Source organism: Ovis aries, chromosome 1 (genome assembly GCF_016772045.2).
Source record: "Ovis aries strain OAR_USU_Benz2616 breed Rambouillet chromosome 1, ARS-UI_Ramb_v3.0, whole genome shotgun sequence".
Lineage (NCBI taxonomy): Eukaryota > Metazoa > Chordata > Mammalia > Artiodactyla > Bovidae > Ovis > Ovis aries.
Genome location: NC_056054.1, coordinates 265,097,265 through 265,115,840, shown reverse-complemented (window position 1 = coordinate 265,115,840; position 18,576 = coordinate 265,097,265). Strand labels below are relative to the sequence as shown.

Sequence of the window (18,576 nt, the reverse complement as noted above, 5' to 3'; positions counted from 1 at the left end):
ACCGTGAGGGGCCCCAGCTCCCAGCCTCACCCCAGCCCAGCCCTGTGGGGTCTGCTCCCTTAATAGGATGGGAGGGCCAGCAGGAGGGGAGGCCGCTCACCGGCAGGTCAGCCCCGCAATGAAGAGCAGGATCGCGCACACGTCCAGCTTGTTCCAGAAGTCACTGAAGTACACGAGCACCGCCTTCCGCAGCCCGCTCCCGTCGGGGTCATAGAAGAGCTAGGGGGATGAGCACAGACATGCGGGGCTGTGGGTCATCCTTCTCAGTTCCCCACCAGGAAACCGGCGCCACTTCCTGGGAAGCTGAGAGTTGGGGAGAGGCTGCTGGCCAGAGAGGTGGCCCCCACTGAGCCCAGCTCCCCTCCCAAGAGGGGGCCCCCACATTTTGCAGAGTCCTTCACAAGGGAGCCAGGGACTCACAAAGTCCAGGACACCACTCAGTGATGTCACCGTTGGGGTGATAAGAGAGTTTCAAGCAAAAACCAATGCCTTGAGGGGTTCGGGTGGAGGAGGAACAAGGGCGGAAGTGGCTAGCAGAGCAAAGGCCACACTTTCCAAGAGGCCTCGCCCAGCTCTCAGCGCCCACGTGGGGCTCACTGCATGGCATGGGGCCGAGGGCCACCGTGAGAAAGTGATCGAGGCCAGGATGCTCCTGGGGGTAGGAGGGTCCGCGGGTGGAGTGGGAGCGGGCTGGCCCACCTGCCGCAGCTCCTCGCACACCAGGGAGAAGAGCCAGACGTAGATGAGGCACTCGCAGCCGGAGGGCTGGGGCTGGAAGTCCACCATGAGCACGTAGGCAAACAGGCAGAGGAAGGCGAAGTAGGACAGGATGTTCATGTGGAAGACGACCACGGGCGCGCTGAAGAAGGCGCGGACGCGGGCCAGGCCCCCCTCCGCCTGCTGCCCCTTGTTCCTGCGGAAGACATGGGCAGGGGAGACCATGGCCGTGAAGGGCCAGCTCAGCCACGGGTCGCACCACAGAAGGGAGGCCCAGGACTCGCGGCTGGCCACCCACCCTGCACGCATGGCCGTGGTAGAGGCTCAGCCACACGGCCCTGCAAAGAGGTCCTTGAAGGGCCCTCGGGTTCCTTTAGGGCTATCCAAAAATCCTCAGGCCTTGGTGGGACTCGCCCCCGGTGGATACTGGGCGACGGCAGTTCTCACCCCTCCCCAGCGTGAATCCCCTCCATCCTGGGACCGGTGGCAGCAGTGAAGACCCCCAGAGGGGGCATTTGGGAAAGGAGGTCTGGCCCCAAGCCCCAGCGGCCCCACAGCCAGGCCGGCACCTGAAGGAGACGAGGCCGGTGTAGAGCAGCGGGAAGAACAACATGCTCAGCACCACGCGCCAGAGCCCATTGTCCACGCTGAGCTGGCCCCACCACACCTTGGTCAGGTAGGCCTGCGGACAGAGGGAGGGTTTCAGGGCGATGGGCCCCCCACCCGCCCTGACCCTGCGTTCCCTGAGACCCCCAAGGAGGAGCGACTCTGCAGGCTCAAGCACGGCACTCTGCTAGGCCCACAGGTGAGGTGATGGGCAGCGCAGTGGGCAGCTCTGGTCTGGTCCTGAGTCTGCCAGCCCAGGAAGAGGTTCTGGGGGCAGGACTGGGCTCCCTGGAGCTGGGCTCTGTCCCCCTGTCCCACTCTCACCAGCTGGCCCCCTGAGCTCTCCCTGGGGGTGGGCAGTATGGGCAGAACTCCTCCCCACCAAGCCCCTGGGATCCAGCATAGCCAACTCAGCATGTGGTGACGGGATGAGGCTGTGCTCCAAGGAAGCGCCAGGGCTCTGAGGGGCCCCCGGTGCTCTACACATTTCATATCACCAAGGCAACACCGCAGTGTCCTGTGCTTGCTGCTCCAGGAGGATGTCCCGCCACCTCCATGTATCCCTCCTGGGACCCCAGGTAGCAGGGGTGAGGGGAGCTAAGGCCTGGCCCTGGAGGCCTGCTGGGGGCTCCCAGGTAGGGACATCCATCACATGCAGAGGTGAGCCACCGCTTTCACAACTAACCAGGCGCTCTCACTCAGCATCGGCTCTCTCCTTGGCAAACAGTGAGGAGAGGGTGTGCCTGTCTGCAGCAGGCGACCGATGGTCGGCGCCATCCATGGGTCCCCACAGGACCTGACATAGTGACCTCTTGTGCTGTCCATGTGCACAAGAGGCTGCATCCGCTCCTGTAGCACCAAGGCAGGTATTTCCGGAAGGAGGCCCCCAGAACATCACCTGGATGCCCCCGTGAGACATGAACTTCATGTCCTTGGCCTCCAGGGCCAGCTGCAGGCAGGTGGTCTTGCCCCAGGCCTCTGACACGCGGACCAGCAGCTTCTGAGCCCTCTCCTCATCCTTCCGGTAGCACTCAGTGAAGACCCCTGGATGGGAGAAGGTCTCGTCACAGCAGCCGGATCCTCACCAGGGGAAGCTGCAGACAGCGGCAGAGCGCGGCCCCTCCAGACAGCACAGCGTGCACAGGGATGGAGCGAGGACCCCAGGGTCGCCCATGAGGGCCCGGGTCTGAGGCTGCGGCCCCAGAAGCTCACCAATGGCTCTCTGTTCATACTCGTCCGCGAGCGCCAGCATCTCCTCCAAGCTGTCCGTGTCCTCCTCCTCCTTGGACAACTCCTTTAGGATCTTGCTGCAAGCCAAGGCTGCGGCGATGCAGTCCTGGCTCTGGGTTCCCGGGGGAGCCACCATGAGGCTCTGGATGGTCCTGCCCCGGGACCCCCAACACGCCACCACCCAGGCTGATAAGAACAGAGGCCCTGAGACAGCACAGGCTGCGGGGTGAGGACTCAGTGTGGCTCCTCCCACATAAACCTCTGGGCTCACCCCAGGTCACAGGCAAGCCCTGCTGGTGGTCAGGCTCCTGCACAGGCCAGGCAGCCCCCTTGCTCCCCAAGAATAGACTGGACACAGGCACTCAAACAGCCCTGCTGGCACAAGGCCCAGAGCTCTCCAGGCATCTGGTCAACCCCATGCAAGGAGCGCTGCCAAAGAGGAGAAACGAGGACCTGGCCATCACACGGCCCTGTCCAAGGCCAAGGGCCTCACCCTCGGTGGCCCCCCCAGGCCCAGGCACCAGAGGGGGGCCAAGAGAATCTCACAGGAGGCTCTCAATACTCAGTCCAGAGGCCCTGGCTCTGAGGGCAGCACTGGCCTGGGTGAGGGGTTGGTGTCAGAGCCTGGAAACCTGAGTTTGGTTTTTCTGGCCAATAAGACCCACTGGGCATACTTGAGGCTACAGTCAGGCCGGCTCTGTCGCCTACCCTCTCCTCCAAGCACCTTGAGAGAGGGCATACCTCCAAGAACCTTGGTGAGGGTTGTGGGGGGGTGGTGTCGCCAGAGCCTTGCCAGGACCCTGAGGGAGCCAGCTCTCAGAGCAGCCTGGAAATGCTGACTTAGAAAAGCAAGGCCTCTCTGAGAAAAATTATGAAACTTTACTTTCCTATTAAGAGGAAAGCCAGCTTGAAATAAAGGAAAACCATGTGGGGAGTCCTGGCCTGCAGTGTTCTGCTTCTTAGAGAGCCGACTAGCCAGTCCCCGCCATGGGTGATAAAGCCCCATGCGGGCCCAATGCCTAGTAGTCACCCAGCCAGTCCCCTTCATTGGTGATAAAGTCCCATGCAGGCCCAGTGACCAGGAGCTGCCCGGCCAGTCCCCTTCATTGAAAATGAAGCCATACTCAGGCCCAGTTACCAGGAGCCGCCCAGCTGACTGGTGGGAGTTCCCAGACAGCCCAGCAACAGCCTCAGGCGACAGCATCTGGGAAGCGCCCATTTTAGTAACAGATCATGCCTGAGCCCCCCAACCATCAGTGGAAAGAGAAGCAGCCCCTCCAGGGGCGGAACGTGCCTACAGAGTCCACTGACCCGGGCAGCCATGGGGCTGGAGCCCTGTCACTGGTCCACTGATAGTTGCAGTCTGCTGACCTGAGCCCAGATGATTTCTGCCAGCTCCCGGCGGTTCTGCACGACGGCCCAAATGAGAAGATCCCGGACCGGATCTATGGTGAAGGTAGCTTGGCCTGATGAACGCTTGCACGAGGATTGGCGACTCACTCTCTGCACCTGTGATCAGCAGACAGTCAGTGCCCCCACCTGGCAGGGGGGCGGGGGGCGGGTGGAGCATCTGTTGAGGGTGCAGGACCTGAGCTCGGCCCCACTATCCTCGGAGAATGAGCCCTGAGAGCCACTTTTCCAACAACACTCAGATGGTTCTCATGAACACTCATGCACACTGGGGTCTCTTAAGCACCACTCTGGAGACATGGAGAAACACCCAGAAAGTGCAACCCTCAGTTACTACCTACATCGTATGTAGACCCCTGCTACTCGCCAGGCATCCCAGCATTCCTTAGTCTTATGTGATAGCATCTATGAAGTAAAATTCTAAGACAGTCTGTTAATAGATTCATGCTGTGACCTCTTCAAGGGAACTTGCAGTGTCTCCTACAGAGAAGACCAGCAAGGAGGACCAGACAGAGCCATGTGTGGGTGGGAGGCCCCTAGCCCCAGACACACGCAGTCTACAGTGATATAGTCTACAATGATTCCAGGCTTCCTGGCCCATCAGTAAACAAACACATCCTCAGACAATTCCATCTTCTGGAAGCAATTCCCAGAGAACACATTTCCCACATCACACACAAAACCACACTTTAAGTGATTTCAGAAATTGTCTGAAGGCTCATCTTTATGAAAAAAAAAAAAAGAAAGAAAGAAAAATTAATTCATCTTCTTAAATTACAGACATCGTTCAATATGAGCTTCCACTTGGGACTTTCATAAGCACTTTCCAACTAGGCATCGTAAATATACTGGAATCAAGAAAACTAGAACCACGAATGTACAGAACCAAGCCGCAGCTGCTTCAGTCTCAGGGGTTCAGCACAGCTCACCTAGGACAATGCACGGATTTGCAAGCCTGAAGAAAGTACATAATTTTCTAGCAGGAAGAAAACAAAATCACTGTGATCTGAGAAGAGACAGAAAACCTAAACATCAGGACCATCAGGAAAGAAAAAGAGAAAGTTATCAGAATTACTACCCAAAAAGGCACTGGGCCCTGCTGTACTCCCAGGGGATTCTGCCAAGTGTGTAAGAGGCAGTGAACTTCAGCCACATAAACTGTCCCAGAGGGCAGAGAAAGAAGAAACTCTTCCCAATGATCTTACAAAGCTAGCATAAAATTGATACCAGAACCTGACATATACAACTCTCCCCAAATGAAACTACAATTAAAGACAACATTCTGACGCACTAAGTCCTTTCAGTCATGTCTGATTCTTTGCGACCCCATGAACTGTAGCCTGCCAGGCTTCTCTGTCCATGGGATTTCCCAGGCAACAATACTAGAGTGGGTTGCCATGCCCTCCTCTAGGGGCTGTTCCAGATGCAGGGGTTGAACCAACGCTTCTTACATCTCCTGCTTTGGCCGGTGGGCTCTTTACCACTAGTACCACTGCAAACCCCTAAAAATGTTGGGAATCCAGCATCGGATTAAATGCATGTTACTCTGAAATCAAGTTGAGATTCAAAATAGGGATAAAAAATAATAATGACTTATAATTCACCAAATTCATATGAAAGAAGAAGAGCATTTCAACTTCTCAGAAGGCATCTGACAAAGTTCAGCCCTGAGGTGTCATTTGTAAAACCTTATTGAATCTTGAGAGGAGTTTCACTCACATAAATATACCACAGATGCCAGCATTACACTTAATGCTTAGAAACTGCAGGATCCCCATCAAATAAAGATTCAGACTAGAAAACCCCTATTATTGCCACCCATGTGCGTCTCACGCAGACACAGATGAGCTATGCTGACCTAGCCACACAAACACCAATGGTGTGAGCAGGGCTCAGGGGAAGGGGCACAAGGGACAGCATTTTCCTGCATAATTTTTTGTACTGTTGGAAGTTTTTGGAAAGGGAGCTCCTGTACTGAATTGTGTCCACCACTTTCATATGCTGAAGCCCCAACCCTAGTGTGACTGTATTTGGAGATGAGATTTTACACACGGGCTGGATAAAACACAGCTGGAATCAAGACTGCCAGGAGAAATATCAACAACCTCAGATATGCAGATAACATCACCCTTATGGCAGAAAGAGAACTAAAGAGCCTCTTGATGAAGGTGAAAGAGGAGACTGAAAAAGCCGGCTTAAAACCCAACATTCAAAAAACTAGGATCATGGCATCTGCTCCCATCACTTCATGGCAAATAGATAGGGAAACAGTGGAAACAGTGACAGACTTTATTTTCTTGGGCTCTGAAATCACTGCAGACAGTGACTGCAGCCATGAAATTAAAAGATGCTTGCTTCTTGGGAAAAAACCTATGACAAACCTAGACAGCTTATTAAAAAGCAGAGACGTTACTTTGCCGACAAAGGCACATATAGTCAAAGTATGGTTTTTTCACGTAGTATGGATGTGGGAGCTGGACCATAAAGAAGATAGAGTGCCAAAGGACTGATGCTTTTGAACTGTGGTGCTGAGGACTCTTGAGAGTCCCTTGGACTGCAAGGAGATCCAACCAGTCAATCCTAAAGGAAATCAGTCCTGAATATTCATTGGAAGGACTGAGGCTGAAGCTTTCACTCCAATACTTTGGCCACCTGATATGAAGAGATGACGCATTGGAAAGACCCTACTGCTGGGAAAGATTGAGGGCAGTAGGAGAAGGGCATGACAGAGGACAAGATTGTTGGATGGTATTACCGACTCAATGGACAGGAGTTTGAGTAAGCTCCAAGAGATGGTGAAGGACGGGGAAGCCTGGTGTGCTGCAGTCCATGGGGTTGCAAAGAATTGGACACAACTGAGCGACTGAACAACAACTTTATGCACATGATTAAAGTTAAGGGAGGTCATAGAAGTGGGGCCCTGATCCAACAGGACCCTAGCCTTACGGTGCCTAGGAGGAAAGGAAGCCACACTGGACGCCCTGAGGATGGAGCCAGAGAGTGCTCGGCCCTCTGCAGGCCAGGAGGAGAGGCCTCACCAGAAGCTCACCTGTCAGCACCCAGACCTTGACTTCCAGCCTCCACAGAAGAGAAAAGAAGATGCCCGCCATGCAACCTGCCCCATCTGTGTAATGACAGCGAGAGCCAACTTTCCCAATAACAATGAAAGCTCGTGTTTCAGAGCTCCAAAGCTGGCCAACACTCACACTGATTTTGACGCTGGGCACTGTGAGGAGGCGCTGCTGGTTGCTGGAGCGGGGCCGGGAGTACAGCAGCTGTGTGGAGTCTCCGAGGAGCTCCCGGAGCACCTGGGCCACATGCTGCAGAAGCACGCTGGGGTCCAGGCGCTCGGGCTCCCCAGCAAGCACCTTGTCCAGCTTGCAGTGGAACAGGCAGGTGGGCTCCAGGTTCTGGTACAGGTAGAACAGGGTGGCCTGGGAGACGAACTCCTTCAACTGCACCCCGTTCTCCAGGAAGAGCTTCACGAACTCCGGCTTATTGGTGATGAGGGCAGCCACCATCATGGGGTACAGCTCTGAGGGCTGAGAGGGGGCCATGGGGGCCATGTACTTGGTCATCCGCCTTCGGGCCCCAATCTTGGTACCCCCAAGACAGGGAGGAGGAGGCATGCCGGTCACCCTCACCAAGGACAGGGCCGGAGTCTGGACAAGCCCCAGCAAGGCCCCCCCAGGGCAGCTCCCCGCAGTCTCACCTTCCACTGTCGCTCATCAGTGAAGATCTCACTCTGGGCAATGTCCACGCGGTTCCACGCCACCGCCAGCTTCAGCTGATGGTCCCAGTTCTCATGGCCAAAGTGGTCAAGGCTCCGAGAAGCTGTAGGTAGAAGCACATGCATTGGGGACTTCAATCTGGGCTTCAGAGCCACTTCAAAGCCCAACAAAGTCAGGGTGGGGTCAGCAAGCGTCTCCATCATTTCAGCTGAATAGATGAGGTGCTCAGTCAAGAAACACACACCCCCCCCCTCCACGCACATGCCTCCATACAATCACTTTTCCTTTCAGGGTACCATCTGACCATCTCTGGGCTTCCGTCTCCACTCTTGCTTACTCCCAGCCCTGGCCCCAGGTCCTGCCCAAGCCCCCTGCCCTAAGTTTGGAGGAGACACGGTTCTCTGGAAGGCAGGCACCTTAACATTCACTTTCAAAGCTTAGACCATGGAAACCAGCACATGCCCTTTGCCTTGTTTTCAAAACCACCACCTTACCTAGGTTCTCAGTGCAACTATTTGCCCAGCTAGTTTCTGCTCTTTCTGGACTAACATTTTAAAACATGAGTTGTTATTTAGGGAAGAAGAGAAAAGAACTCTGACCTTTACCTCACAACATACAAAGAAAGTAACGTGACATGAATCACAAACCTACACGTAAAGGCTGTGGCTACGAAGAAAGTATTAGCAACTGCAGGAAAGGGAAAGATCTCTTGGGATGGGAAGAACATAAATAATGAAGGAAAAAAATTGGTAAACTAAAATGTTACCAATAAGCTTTCTTTGGGACTTTCCTCGTGGTCCAGCGTTAAGACTTCAAACTTCCACTGCAGAGGGTTGTGGGTTTGATCCCAGTTGGGGAACTAAGATCCCACAGACCACCCAGTGTGGCAAAAAAATTGAATAGATACATGTATATCCCTTCTGCTCCCTAAAGATCCCTTGGAGGACATATAAAAGCAGACCGTGAACCAAGAGAAAACATCCCAGCATATAGGTCCAACACAGGATTTGCACAAGGATATACCAAGAACTCTTAAATCTCCACAAAAGAGACAAATAACCAATTAAACATGGACAAAAGATCTGACAGACACTTCATCTAGATGAAATGCAAATGGCCAACAAGCCCGGAGACACAAATTCAACCCACACAGCGGTCTGGCTTCACACCCACCAGGAGGGCTGCAGCTTCAAGGACTGACAGGACCAAGTGTGGGTGAGGGTGCAGAGCAGCCTGGACCCACACCCACAGCGTGGGGACCAGTGCACAGAAACAGTGAACCAGCTGACCCCCTACCGTGAACGCTTCCCGCTCTGCCATCGCTGCTGGCCTGGGGCTGGCCTCCCTCCAGGGTGAGGGGCCATTCAGCTCAGAACAAACGTTCCTGGGCACCAGGGATGTCATGACCTGGTTCATGCTGGCAGGAAGGACAGGGAAGCATGGGTCTCTCCCCAGAAGTGGGAGAGGAAGGAAGAGTGAAGTGTGGGTCTCGGGAGAACAAGCCGAAGGGCAGAAGTCAGACTAAGGGGTGGAGGTTGGCCAAGAGCGCTGCTGGTCTCGCAGATGCCTAAGTTTGGAGTCTCCCCTGCACTTGGACTCTGTCACTGGAGACACAGGAGTTAGACAGGAGACAGAACATGGGGAGGCAGGAGCAGACTTCCGAGGCTCGCTCTTCCTACCCCAGAATTTTACGAGGAACTGCGATGACCGTGAAGGGGTGGATCAGTACAGGCTGCACTCAGATTTCAGGTAAGACGGTGAGTTGAGAAAGGCGCCTACACCCCCACATCAGTGACTGGCACCACCTGCCCAGGGGGAGCGTGAGGTGGCCTGGCGAGGTCCGGCTGCTCTCTGACCAGCACGTCTGCCCATGGGTGGTATCTCTGGCTCCTCTGGGCGAGGACTCTGGCTCCTCCCCCACATCCTCGCCTCACCTGACCCTCACCTTTCAGCAAGGCCTGCAGGATGGGCACGTCCACGTCCTGCTGGCCGTCCTTCCCTTCCCGGAACACAGTGAGCAGCTGCCGCCTCCGGACGATGTCTTGAATCTGCAACAGGCATTTTCCTCATGAGATTCCCCCCACCTCTTCAAAGGGCACCTGCAGAACCAAGGGCCCGGACACAGAACCGGAGCCCCAGGCAGGAGTCCCGCCTGCCACGTGGCCAGGACCACCACCTCATCCCCACGCCGCTGGGGTGATGAAGATGAAGATGATGATGAAGACGGTGATGAAGATGAAGATGCGTGAGGACCAAACACATGGTGTTTCCGAGTGGCCTTTGGGGTAGAATCTCCACCTCAGTGATCAGTGGCATCTGTTCGACACCCAGCGACGCTTAACTGAAGACCTCTGCCTGGGCCTCTGCCTGGGCCTTGCCTACCTACCTATCAATCACCAATCCATCTATCCTCTATTTCCTGTCCCCTCTCTATCTAGCTGTCATCCATCTCATCTGCCTATCATCTCTGCTGCCAGAACTGCCACAGTTGGAGAAGACTCGAGAGTCCCTTGGACTGCAAGGTGATCAAACCAGTCAATCCTAAAGGAAATCAACCCTGAATGTTCACTGGAAGGACTGATGTTGAAGCTGAAGCTCCAATACTTTGGCTACCTGATGGGAAGAGCCAACTCATTGGAAAAGACCCTGATGCTGGGAAAGATTGAAGGCAGGAAGAAAGGGGATGACAGAGGATGAGATGGTTGGATGGCATCACCGACTCAATGGACATGAGTTTGAGCAAGCTCCGGGAGATGGTGAAGGACAGGGAAGCCTGGCGTGCTGCAGTCCATGGGGTCGCAAAGAGCTGGACACGACTGAACGACCGAATGACAAGACCTGCCACCAGTCACTGCTCCCTTGAACTTTCACCCTGAGGCGGGGGTGGGCTGGTTCCTCACACCCCAAAGCTTCAGACTCCACTCCCAGCTCCCAGGCCACCATGCCCAGCCCCTCCTGCCTTCCCTGCCTTCCCCGCCTTCCCCCACCTCCTTCCCCTCAGCCTGGACACGGCTCTTGCCTCTGTACCCTCTATAAAGACTTCTCCCACCTAGAGGGCCCCTCATACACCCTGCCTCCACCTCTAAGACCCCAACCTTCCCCATCCCTCAGGATCCCGCTTTCATGTCAACTCCAAAATGCCCAAAATGTCTCTCTTCCCAACCCCGCCCCATCCTCCAGCCAAAACCTCTCCCGGATTTAACCCTACTCCTGATTCACAGGACGGAGTAGCTACTGCACGTGTGCATTGACCCGGTATTAAGTACTTTCCCAGGTGACCCTGCTCCATCCTCTGAGTCTAAGCCCCATCACCCCTGATCTGCAGACAAGAGAGCGGGACTTCTGAGAGAGGGCCAGCACTCCTCCTGACACCAGCGATGTGGTGCTGGCTGCGGGTCAGCAAGAAGACCCCCAGGGCAGATATCCGCATCCTCCCGGGGCTGCACCCATGTACCAACCATGGGGCAGAGCAGCCCCAAGGCCTGTGGAGTGAATCAGTGATCACAGCTCTGGGGGACCCCTCTCCACTGAACAGGAGCCACCATCACGGGCAGCCCCCTGGCTGAAGACTGGCATGTATGAAACACCATTTTCAGGCCTTGACTCAGCAATGGATTGATAACACAAGCTCCTTTAAACCTCAGCAGATTAGACCCACTTCTGAGAATCGCCTGAATAATTTACAAGCTAACTGAGGGAAGGCCAAAGGCCTGCCGGCCAATACCCGCCAGCTCCATGAAGAGCTGACCTGACGTCCACAGTGAAAACATCACCCAGAACCTTAAGAGGTCTGCTGAGGCCATGAGAAGACAGACGAGAGAGGGTCACTGTGCTGCCCGTGGAACCTGTCCTGCTCACCCTGCGCTGCCTGCTGCCCTCCCCCCACCCAGCTCCCATCGGGGGCCCCAGCCCTCTGCTTGGTCTTTGGCTGGTGGGCACAGACCGTCCACAAGGCCTGAGATTGGACGTGGTTAGAACCAAGCTGCTTCACAGACTTGCCCTGAAAGGAGCACGTCAGGCACTTAAACTGTGAACCTCCAGGAGATTCAACAACCTGGTTTAGCATCTATGGAGTACATGACAGACACAGACCCCAGCTGCTTTGTCAGCCCCAACTCCCTGTTGGGGAAACCGAGGGTCAGAGAGGCCCTGACTGCCTCCATCCCACAAAGAATCCTGCCAGGAAACAGGGGTCAGGGGACCTCAGGACAGGTGACCCCAGGCCCTGGGGGCTCAGAGCACAGCCGGACTGCAGGGTTGGTAGGACCACCGGGGCTGGAGGGCGGCGGTGCGGGGGGGGGGGGGGTGGCTCTCTACCAGCCAAAGGCTTCCTGGGTGTCAAGGGCTCACCTAGCCACTCTCCTTCACACCTTCTCCCTCTTTGGAGGCTGGGGCCAGGCCATGCGTCCCTCTGCAGAGCTCAACAGGACCCCCAAAATCTGCACTGGGGATTTGACCAATTCTGAGGTCCATTCCAAATGCCCCAGATGATCCAACTAACTCAAAGGATGTGAAAGAGAAGCTCCTTCTTTCCAGGACTTGGAGAGACGTCCCATTTATACTCCTGCACCACCTCCCCTCCCAGCCCAGCAAGAAGCCTGTCTGTAAGGTTTTCAGAATAAGCCTTGCAAGGTCTTCACCCGCCTGTACCCGGTGTCATCCCCCACTCTAGCCATGGAAGAGCAAATACCAATGCGTTTTACAGCAAAATTACTGAAATGCAGGGCAATCATGGTCCTGGGCTATAACAGCCATGCTCTCCCCACGAGTCAGGAGAAGGGTCCAAGCCAGACCATTCGGGGTGGGGGCACCCATGAGGCTCACTGCTCAGGAGTTGAGGGGATGGGCAGAAAGCCATGTCCCAGAGACCCCCGCCCACTCCCTCGACCAGAGCAGCCCACTGTCATCCAATTCATATGGTAACGTTCCAGAAAAATCTTTGGAATCCAGTGGGCTAGCTAGAAAATGTCACACTAGAAAGAGAAATAAAAGAGACAATGAAGACAACAGGCTGATGGTTCAGGTCCCAACCATCCGGACAGCCCGAGTCTGGTGGACAGCGATGAACCAGAGCTGACTGCTTGGTTCTGGCCCCCCGGGCGGGGTTTGCGCAGGGTACTAACAGCAGGGAGCTGTGAAAGTAAACAGAAACCCTCTACGACCTGTGCTCTTTCCCAAGAAGCTAAAATGGTCCCAAAACAAGGAGAGAGGACAGGCAGGCACGTGAAGCAAGGCTGAGTCCTCTTTGAATGATCTGTCGCTGGACGTGTAGCCGCAGGGTCCTGTCCCCAGCTCCCTGTGCTTTCACTCAGCATCTCCTCCCACGGAGGGGTGGGGGTCCCCTCTTTGGATGGAACTAGCTCCCTCCCAGAATTAGTCTCCAAAACCACTGGCAACGGGATTCCCTCTGGAATGCTGGTCCTAGGATGGGCCGGGCCACGGATGCCGCTATCTGGGGGTGCATGTGAAACCACCCCCAGATCACTACATGGTTCCCAGAGCCACTTGGGGGCCCCCATATGATACATCTACATGTCTCCGCACCTTGACAACCCTAGAAGGTGGACCCTGCTACCCACTGCCGTCACTTGCAGCACCCCAGTTGCCTGAATCTGGTCTCCCCACCCCTCTGCCACCCCCAGGGCCTCAGCACCAGCCTTGTGCCCACCCAGTGCACAGGGTCCTCCTTCCAGGATGGCTGTGCCTCGCGCCCTGTATTACCTGCCCACCTGGAGTTCTACAGGTGGAGGCCCAGCACATACTCCCTTGCAGGGCAGCCTGCTGCCTCAGCCAACAGCTCCCTGCCTGCCCGGCTCATAGCCCTCACCCCCGCAGATGGCTCCCACGCCCAGGTCGGCCAGGGCTTCTGAGTCTTGGTTATGTGTGCCCTGGTCCCACTGGCCAGGCTGACTGCGTCTAACTTATGGCTGCAGGTTCACACCTGGTGACTGACGCACCCATCAGTCTCACCTTTTTGGTCCACTCCACGATCTTACTTTCAGTGAAGGTCTCAAACATCCCCTGGAAGAACATGCTCAGCTTCTGCTGAATCAGGGAGATTGTGATCTCAGAGATGGGCAGGCCGGCTACCTGTGCGATGACGTCAGCCACACGGCCCGAGCCCTCCACAACCACGCAGGGGGTGCCGTTGGTGATAGCATTGTAGATGGTCTGCAACACAGGGGCCAGTATGAGCCCACCCACACCCACCCCTCCTAAAGCAGAGGGTTCTCCGAGAGCCCTGCTGTCCGGCTACTGTGAAGGTTTGTTCTTGTTGTTTTAGTCGCTCAGTCGTGGTCAGTTCTTTGTGACCCCGTGGACTGTAGCCTGCCAGGCTCCTCTGTCCATGGATTCTCCAGGCAAGGATACTGGAGTGGGCTGCCGTTTCCTTCTCTAGGGGATCTGACCCAGGGATCGGACCTGCATCTCCTGCATTGGCAGGGGGATTCTTTACCACTGAGCCACCAGGAAAGCCCCGCTGGGAAGTTTACTGAAGACATTTACTTGGTGCGTTCCTCTGCTCAGAGGGGCGGGCACTGATCCTGATATACATGGGGTACACACCCGACATGCCACCTCTCTCAGGCCTGTCACTTGACTCCACTGTCATGAAAGATTGGGACGTTTCCACCCCCTTAACGTGTGGACACGAGAGCCATCCCCAGAAAGAAGGGGGCACTGCCTGGGCCAGAGTTCCACACCCACCTTGAGACCCAGGGTGAGACAAGGACATGGAGGGAGACCCCCAGAGATCAGGGTGAGAGCACCATGAGGAATGGGCACCACCACAGCAGGAAGGATGATCTGCTCTGGGCACTGCTGTGGGAGAGTCTCAGAGGGAACAGGGGGACTCAGACACATTCTGCCTGCAGAGGTACCCCAGGACCTGTGCTGAACCCCTGAGGTTACTAAACATAAACAGAACGTCATGCTCTGCCCCAATTCAAGACTTGTGCAGGGCCAGGCTCCCTCCAGTGGCTAGAAGCTGAACTGCCTGCCTCCTCCAGCTCTGGTGGATGCCACTTTCTTGCCTTGTGCCCACATCGCTGCAGCCTCTGCTCTTGGTCACGTGACCTCCTCCTCGTCTAGGGACAATTGCCATGGCGTTTAGGACCCACCTGGATGGTCGGTGCTAAGATCCTTAGCTTCATCACGTGACCAAAGGCCATGTTTCCAGATGACAGAACATTCCCAGCCTCCAGGGTTTAGGGCCTGACATCTTGGCGGGGAGTATCACTTATCCCGCCTGCTAGAGCACCCCTTCCTAGCGTGAAAGATGCAGAGCTGTCTGTCTGTCCTGCCCACCTCTCTCCATCCCCAGGGCGGCTTCCCTGCCGAGTACATCATGGATGAGGGAGGCCAAGGGCACCTGACCTGCCTGGACAGCAGCCACTCCCACTCCATCCTTGTGGACGACGGGACCCATAGCCGCTATTACGTGGCCAAGAGCAGAGGCTGCAGCGATGCAGGCACAAGGCAAGAAAGTGGCATCCACTAGAGCTGGAGGAGGCAGGGAGTCCAGCTTCTCCAGGGCAGTCCTGCAGCTGCAAGCACCCTACAGTCCTATGGCAGAGGTCAGTTTGGCCCGAGTTCCGTGAGGCAGGCACATTCCCTGCTGGAGAGCAGGTCAGCATGAAGCTCCGTGGCCATGTGTCAAAGCCTGCTTTACATTCAGCTGCTAAATGAAAAGGGGCTGGGGGCGGGGGTTGCTGAGGGCTGTACTTTGAGGACCCCTCCTGGGAGCCTGAGTGCAGAGCTCTAGAAGCCCCCCACAGGCTGTCCTGGGGTCCTGCAGGTGAGGGCTGCAGTCCCTCTGGAACCCCTCTTTGCTCTGTGCTGGTCAAGCCCCAGGGCTGACCCTCCCACGGCAGGGCCTCTCAGAAGGCTCCGACCCACCCACCCAGAGAGACTGCGCATGGTGAACGCACCTCCCTCCATCAGTGGACAGGCTCTCTGCCCCCTCTTGCCGACAGCCTCCCTGGGAGGCAGGTCACAGCACTCTGGGCAGTTACTCACCCACCACAGAACTTGACCCAAGAGGCCCATTCCCAGTAGGACTCACGTTCAGTGTGCCGGGGCCCCCTTCCAGCACCACGCAGACAATTGGGATCTTGATAGCCACACCTAGGACGAAGCAGAGAACACAGTCGAGGACCGTGGGCTCCAAGCATCCCCTGGGGCCCTCCCCACTCCTGCCAGCTGCAGCCTAACAACACTCTGGGAACCCCAGTATGCAGCGGAACTTGAAAACCTCAGCTCAAAGGTGTCCAACCAACCAGCAAAACACGTGCAGAACCCTGTGTTTTTGACCTCCCAGGTCCCTAGGGTCCATCCCACCCCAGCCACAGAGGAAATGAGGTCAAAGCCTGAGCTTTGACTCCTTCACGCTCTGGTTTCCAAACTGAGATATGTGTGTAGTGAAGGGACCACAGGGTGCTCTGTGTCCTGAGTGCCTGCCTGGCCTTTCCCTCTGTTAAAGGGGCATGAGAAGATGACCCCCTGACCAAGTATACAGATGTCCAGGTGTGTTCTGATGGCTGCCCCAGCACCCCACCCACCAAATGTCCTGGCTACAGCCAGCTGAGCCCCAGACCCCTGAACCAGCCCACTCCCGTCTCCTCCAAGTGCCCTGGAAAGCGGGCCCCACTCACCTCCTCTCTCCTTGGTCTGCTGCGATATGAACTTCTCCAGGTTTGTCCTCAGGGGAATCTCGACCCCATAGCGGCCGTGGGTCCCGTCATCCACAAGGATGAAGTGGGAGTGGTTGCTGTCCAGGCAGGTCAGGTTCCCTTGGCCTCCCTCATCCATGATGTACTCAGCAGGGAAGCCACCCTGGGGATGGAGAGAGATGGGCGGGACAGACAGACAGCTCTGCATCTTTCATGCCAGGAAGGGGTGCTCTAGCAGGCGGGATAAGTGATACTCCCCGCCAAGATATCAGGTCCTAAACCCTGGAGGCTGGGAATGTTCTGTCATCTGGAAACACGGCCTTTGGTCACGTGATGAAGCTAAGGATCTTAGCACTGACCATCCAGGTGGGTCCTAAATGCCATGACAAGTGTGCCTAGACGAGGAGGAGGTCACGTGACCAAGAGCAGAGGCTGCAGCGATGTGGGCACAAGCCGGGAAAGCGGCATCCACCAGAGCTGGAGGAGGCAGGCAGTTCAGCTTCTAGCCACTGGAGGGAGCCTGGCCCTGCCCATATCTCAATTCTGGCCAAGTGGTACTGGTGCCAGTCTTCTGGAGTTCAGAAATGCGAGAGTACACTTCGGTTGCTTTAAGCCATCAGTTCTGTGGTCTCTTGGGACACAGGTCCAGGAGAGGCGGCTATGGACCCGTGCACACGGCTCCTGGATGCCACAGAGGAGGGCAGGTGGTGCCACCGGAAGTCCTCTGAACTCAAGATGGGGAGAAAAGTGAAGCGTGATGTTGGAAGTCAATCAGTATCTCTGGGCCTTAAATTTCCACTCTGTGTAACAACAGTTAAGACAGAGCCCATCCAGTCCACTAAGCACATCTGTGACGTGGACATGGAAGGACAGCAGCCGAGGGGCCGGCTGCCTGGTGACTAGTGTCTGCGACTGACATGAGGAGTCGCTTTGCAGAAGACACCCTCTCCAGGAAGTGAACGCACATCTCCCCCGCCCCAGGAAGGCCAGAGCCTCGTCCATCAGTCAAACCTTGTGGGACAGTCGTCATCACACCTCCTCGGTGTGTCAAGGAGAATTTTATTTGGGGGCCAGTGTTTCCCTCCAAACTTCCGTGTGCTCATTATGCCAAATCTGCTGTGTCCTCAAAAAATCTTACTGGATGAATCAGTTCTCTTTTCCAATTCACATCCCTACATTTAAGCAATTGTTTCTCAGGCCTGCACCCAGGTGAATGGACGCAGGAAGGCTCTGTCTTCAAGCTCAGAAGAGAGGCTCATGAGAAGGGAATCAGGGAACCATTGAGCCCCGGGCTAAAAGGCCAGGCTCTGCGATCTGAAAATCCAGCTGCTGGTAGGCTGTATGCTCCCAGCCAAGCTACACCTTTGCAAAGTCCATTTCTCATCAGACTGGTGTTAGGAGGGCCCCCAGACCAGCGGCAGCTCTGGCAACTCTTATGTGGACCCATCCTATGATCTCGAGGAAGGAAACCAGAGTCCCGGCAAGGCACTTGCTCTCCTGGGGTCACCAGGGTCTGGGGGATTGGGGGGATTTGAGCCCGGGTCTCCCACGTCCCTATCCAGCCACTTCTCGTGACACTGCACTTACCCTGGTGTCCAAGCGGTAGCCTGTTACCTAAGCACTGGCTAAGATCCTACCCCACCACCTCCCTCCTGTGCTCCAACCCACCCAGAAGCAGCCTCCAGCTCACCATGGGGTGGATCAGGCTCTCCCGGTTGTGCAGGGTGCCCCACGTGGCGATCCCGATGGTGACCACTTCCCTTTCGCAGAAGCTGCCACTCAGCTGCCGCACTGCCTCGCCCACCTGCTTCATCACGCCAGTGTGGGACCCCCCGGTGATGACCCAGGCCCCTGGGGAGGAGCAGAGGGACACCTGGCACAGTGCAGACTCTGCTCCAAGGCTTTCAAACTCATTGTCAGGTGTGAGCCCCACCACGATCAGGTCTTCCTGTGGCAGTCAGGACCCATGATGTCCCACGATGCTCAGTTAGGTGGGGGCAGGAAGGCGACCCCGTCTCTGACTGTAGGCCCTGCCCTCTCCCCCACCTCCCTGTTGCCTCCCTCTGTCCTGCTCTCAGGAACACGGCATCTCAGAACTTTCTCTAAATGCTTCTGTTTGGAAGCATCATCAGTGGGGAGCCAACCAGAGCTGTGTCTACACTGTGAGCAAGCCAGGTACAGTGGTAGGAAATGGGTGAGTCTGATCAGACACT

The 18,576-nt window shown here is 56.1% G+C and overlaps 1 protein-coding gene across 8 annotated transcripts in view; it reads right to left on the bottom strand.

Moving 5' to 3' along the window:
- Positions 1–18,576, bottom strand: part of TRPM2 (transient receptor potential cation channel subfamily M member 2) — a 51,479-nt gene that overhangs the window by 15,157 nt on the left and 17,746 nt on the right. For 6 of the 8 annotated variants that reach the window (XR_006057391.2, XM_027961066.3, XM_042237659.2 and 3 more), the window contains 13 exons: positions 18,054–18,214; positions 16,346–16,526; positions 15,757–15,818; positions 13,665–13,865; positions 9,640–9,742; positions 7,676–7,797; positions 7,170–7,505; positions 3,925–4,062; positions 2,536–2,665; positions 2,222–2,367; positions 1,287–1,399; positions 700–913; positions 101–219 (listed from right to left, as the gene is read on the bottom strand). Coding sequence is in view for 7 of the 8 variants with exons in the window: in XM_027961066.3 (XP_027816867.1) it covers positions 101–219; positions 700–913; positions 1,287–1,399; positions 2,222–2,367; positions 2,536–2,665; positions 3,925–4,062; positions 7,170–7,505; positions 7,676–7,797; positions 9,640–9,742; positions 13,665–13,865; positions 15,757–15,818; positions 16,346–16,526; positions 18,054–18,214 (2,026 nt within the window). In the remaining variant the exon portion in view is untranslated. The remainder of the gene's footprint in view (positions 1–100; positions 220–699; positions 914–1,286; positions 1,400–2,221; positions 2,368–2,535; positions 2,666–3,924; positions 4,063–7,169; positions 7,506–7,675; positions 7,798–9,639; positions 9,743–13,664; positions 13,866–15,756; positions 15,819–16,345; positions 16,527–18,053; positions 18,215–18,576) is intronic. The other 2 variants (XM_060406181.1, XM_042237660.2) reach the window with 1 other exon arrangement.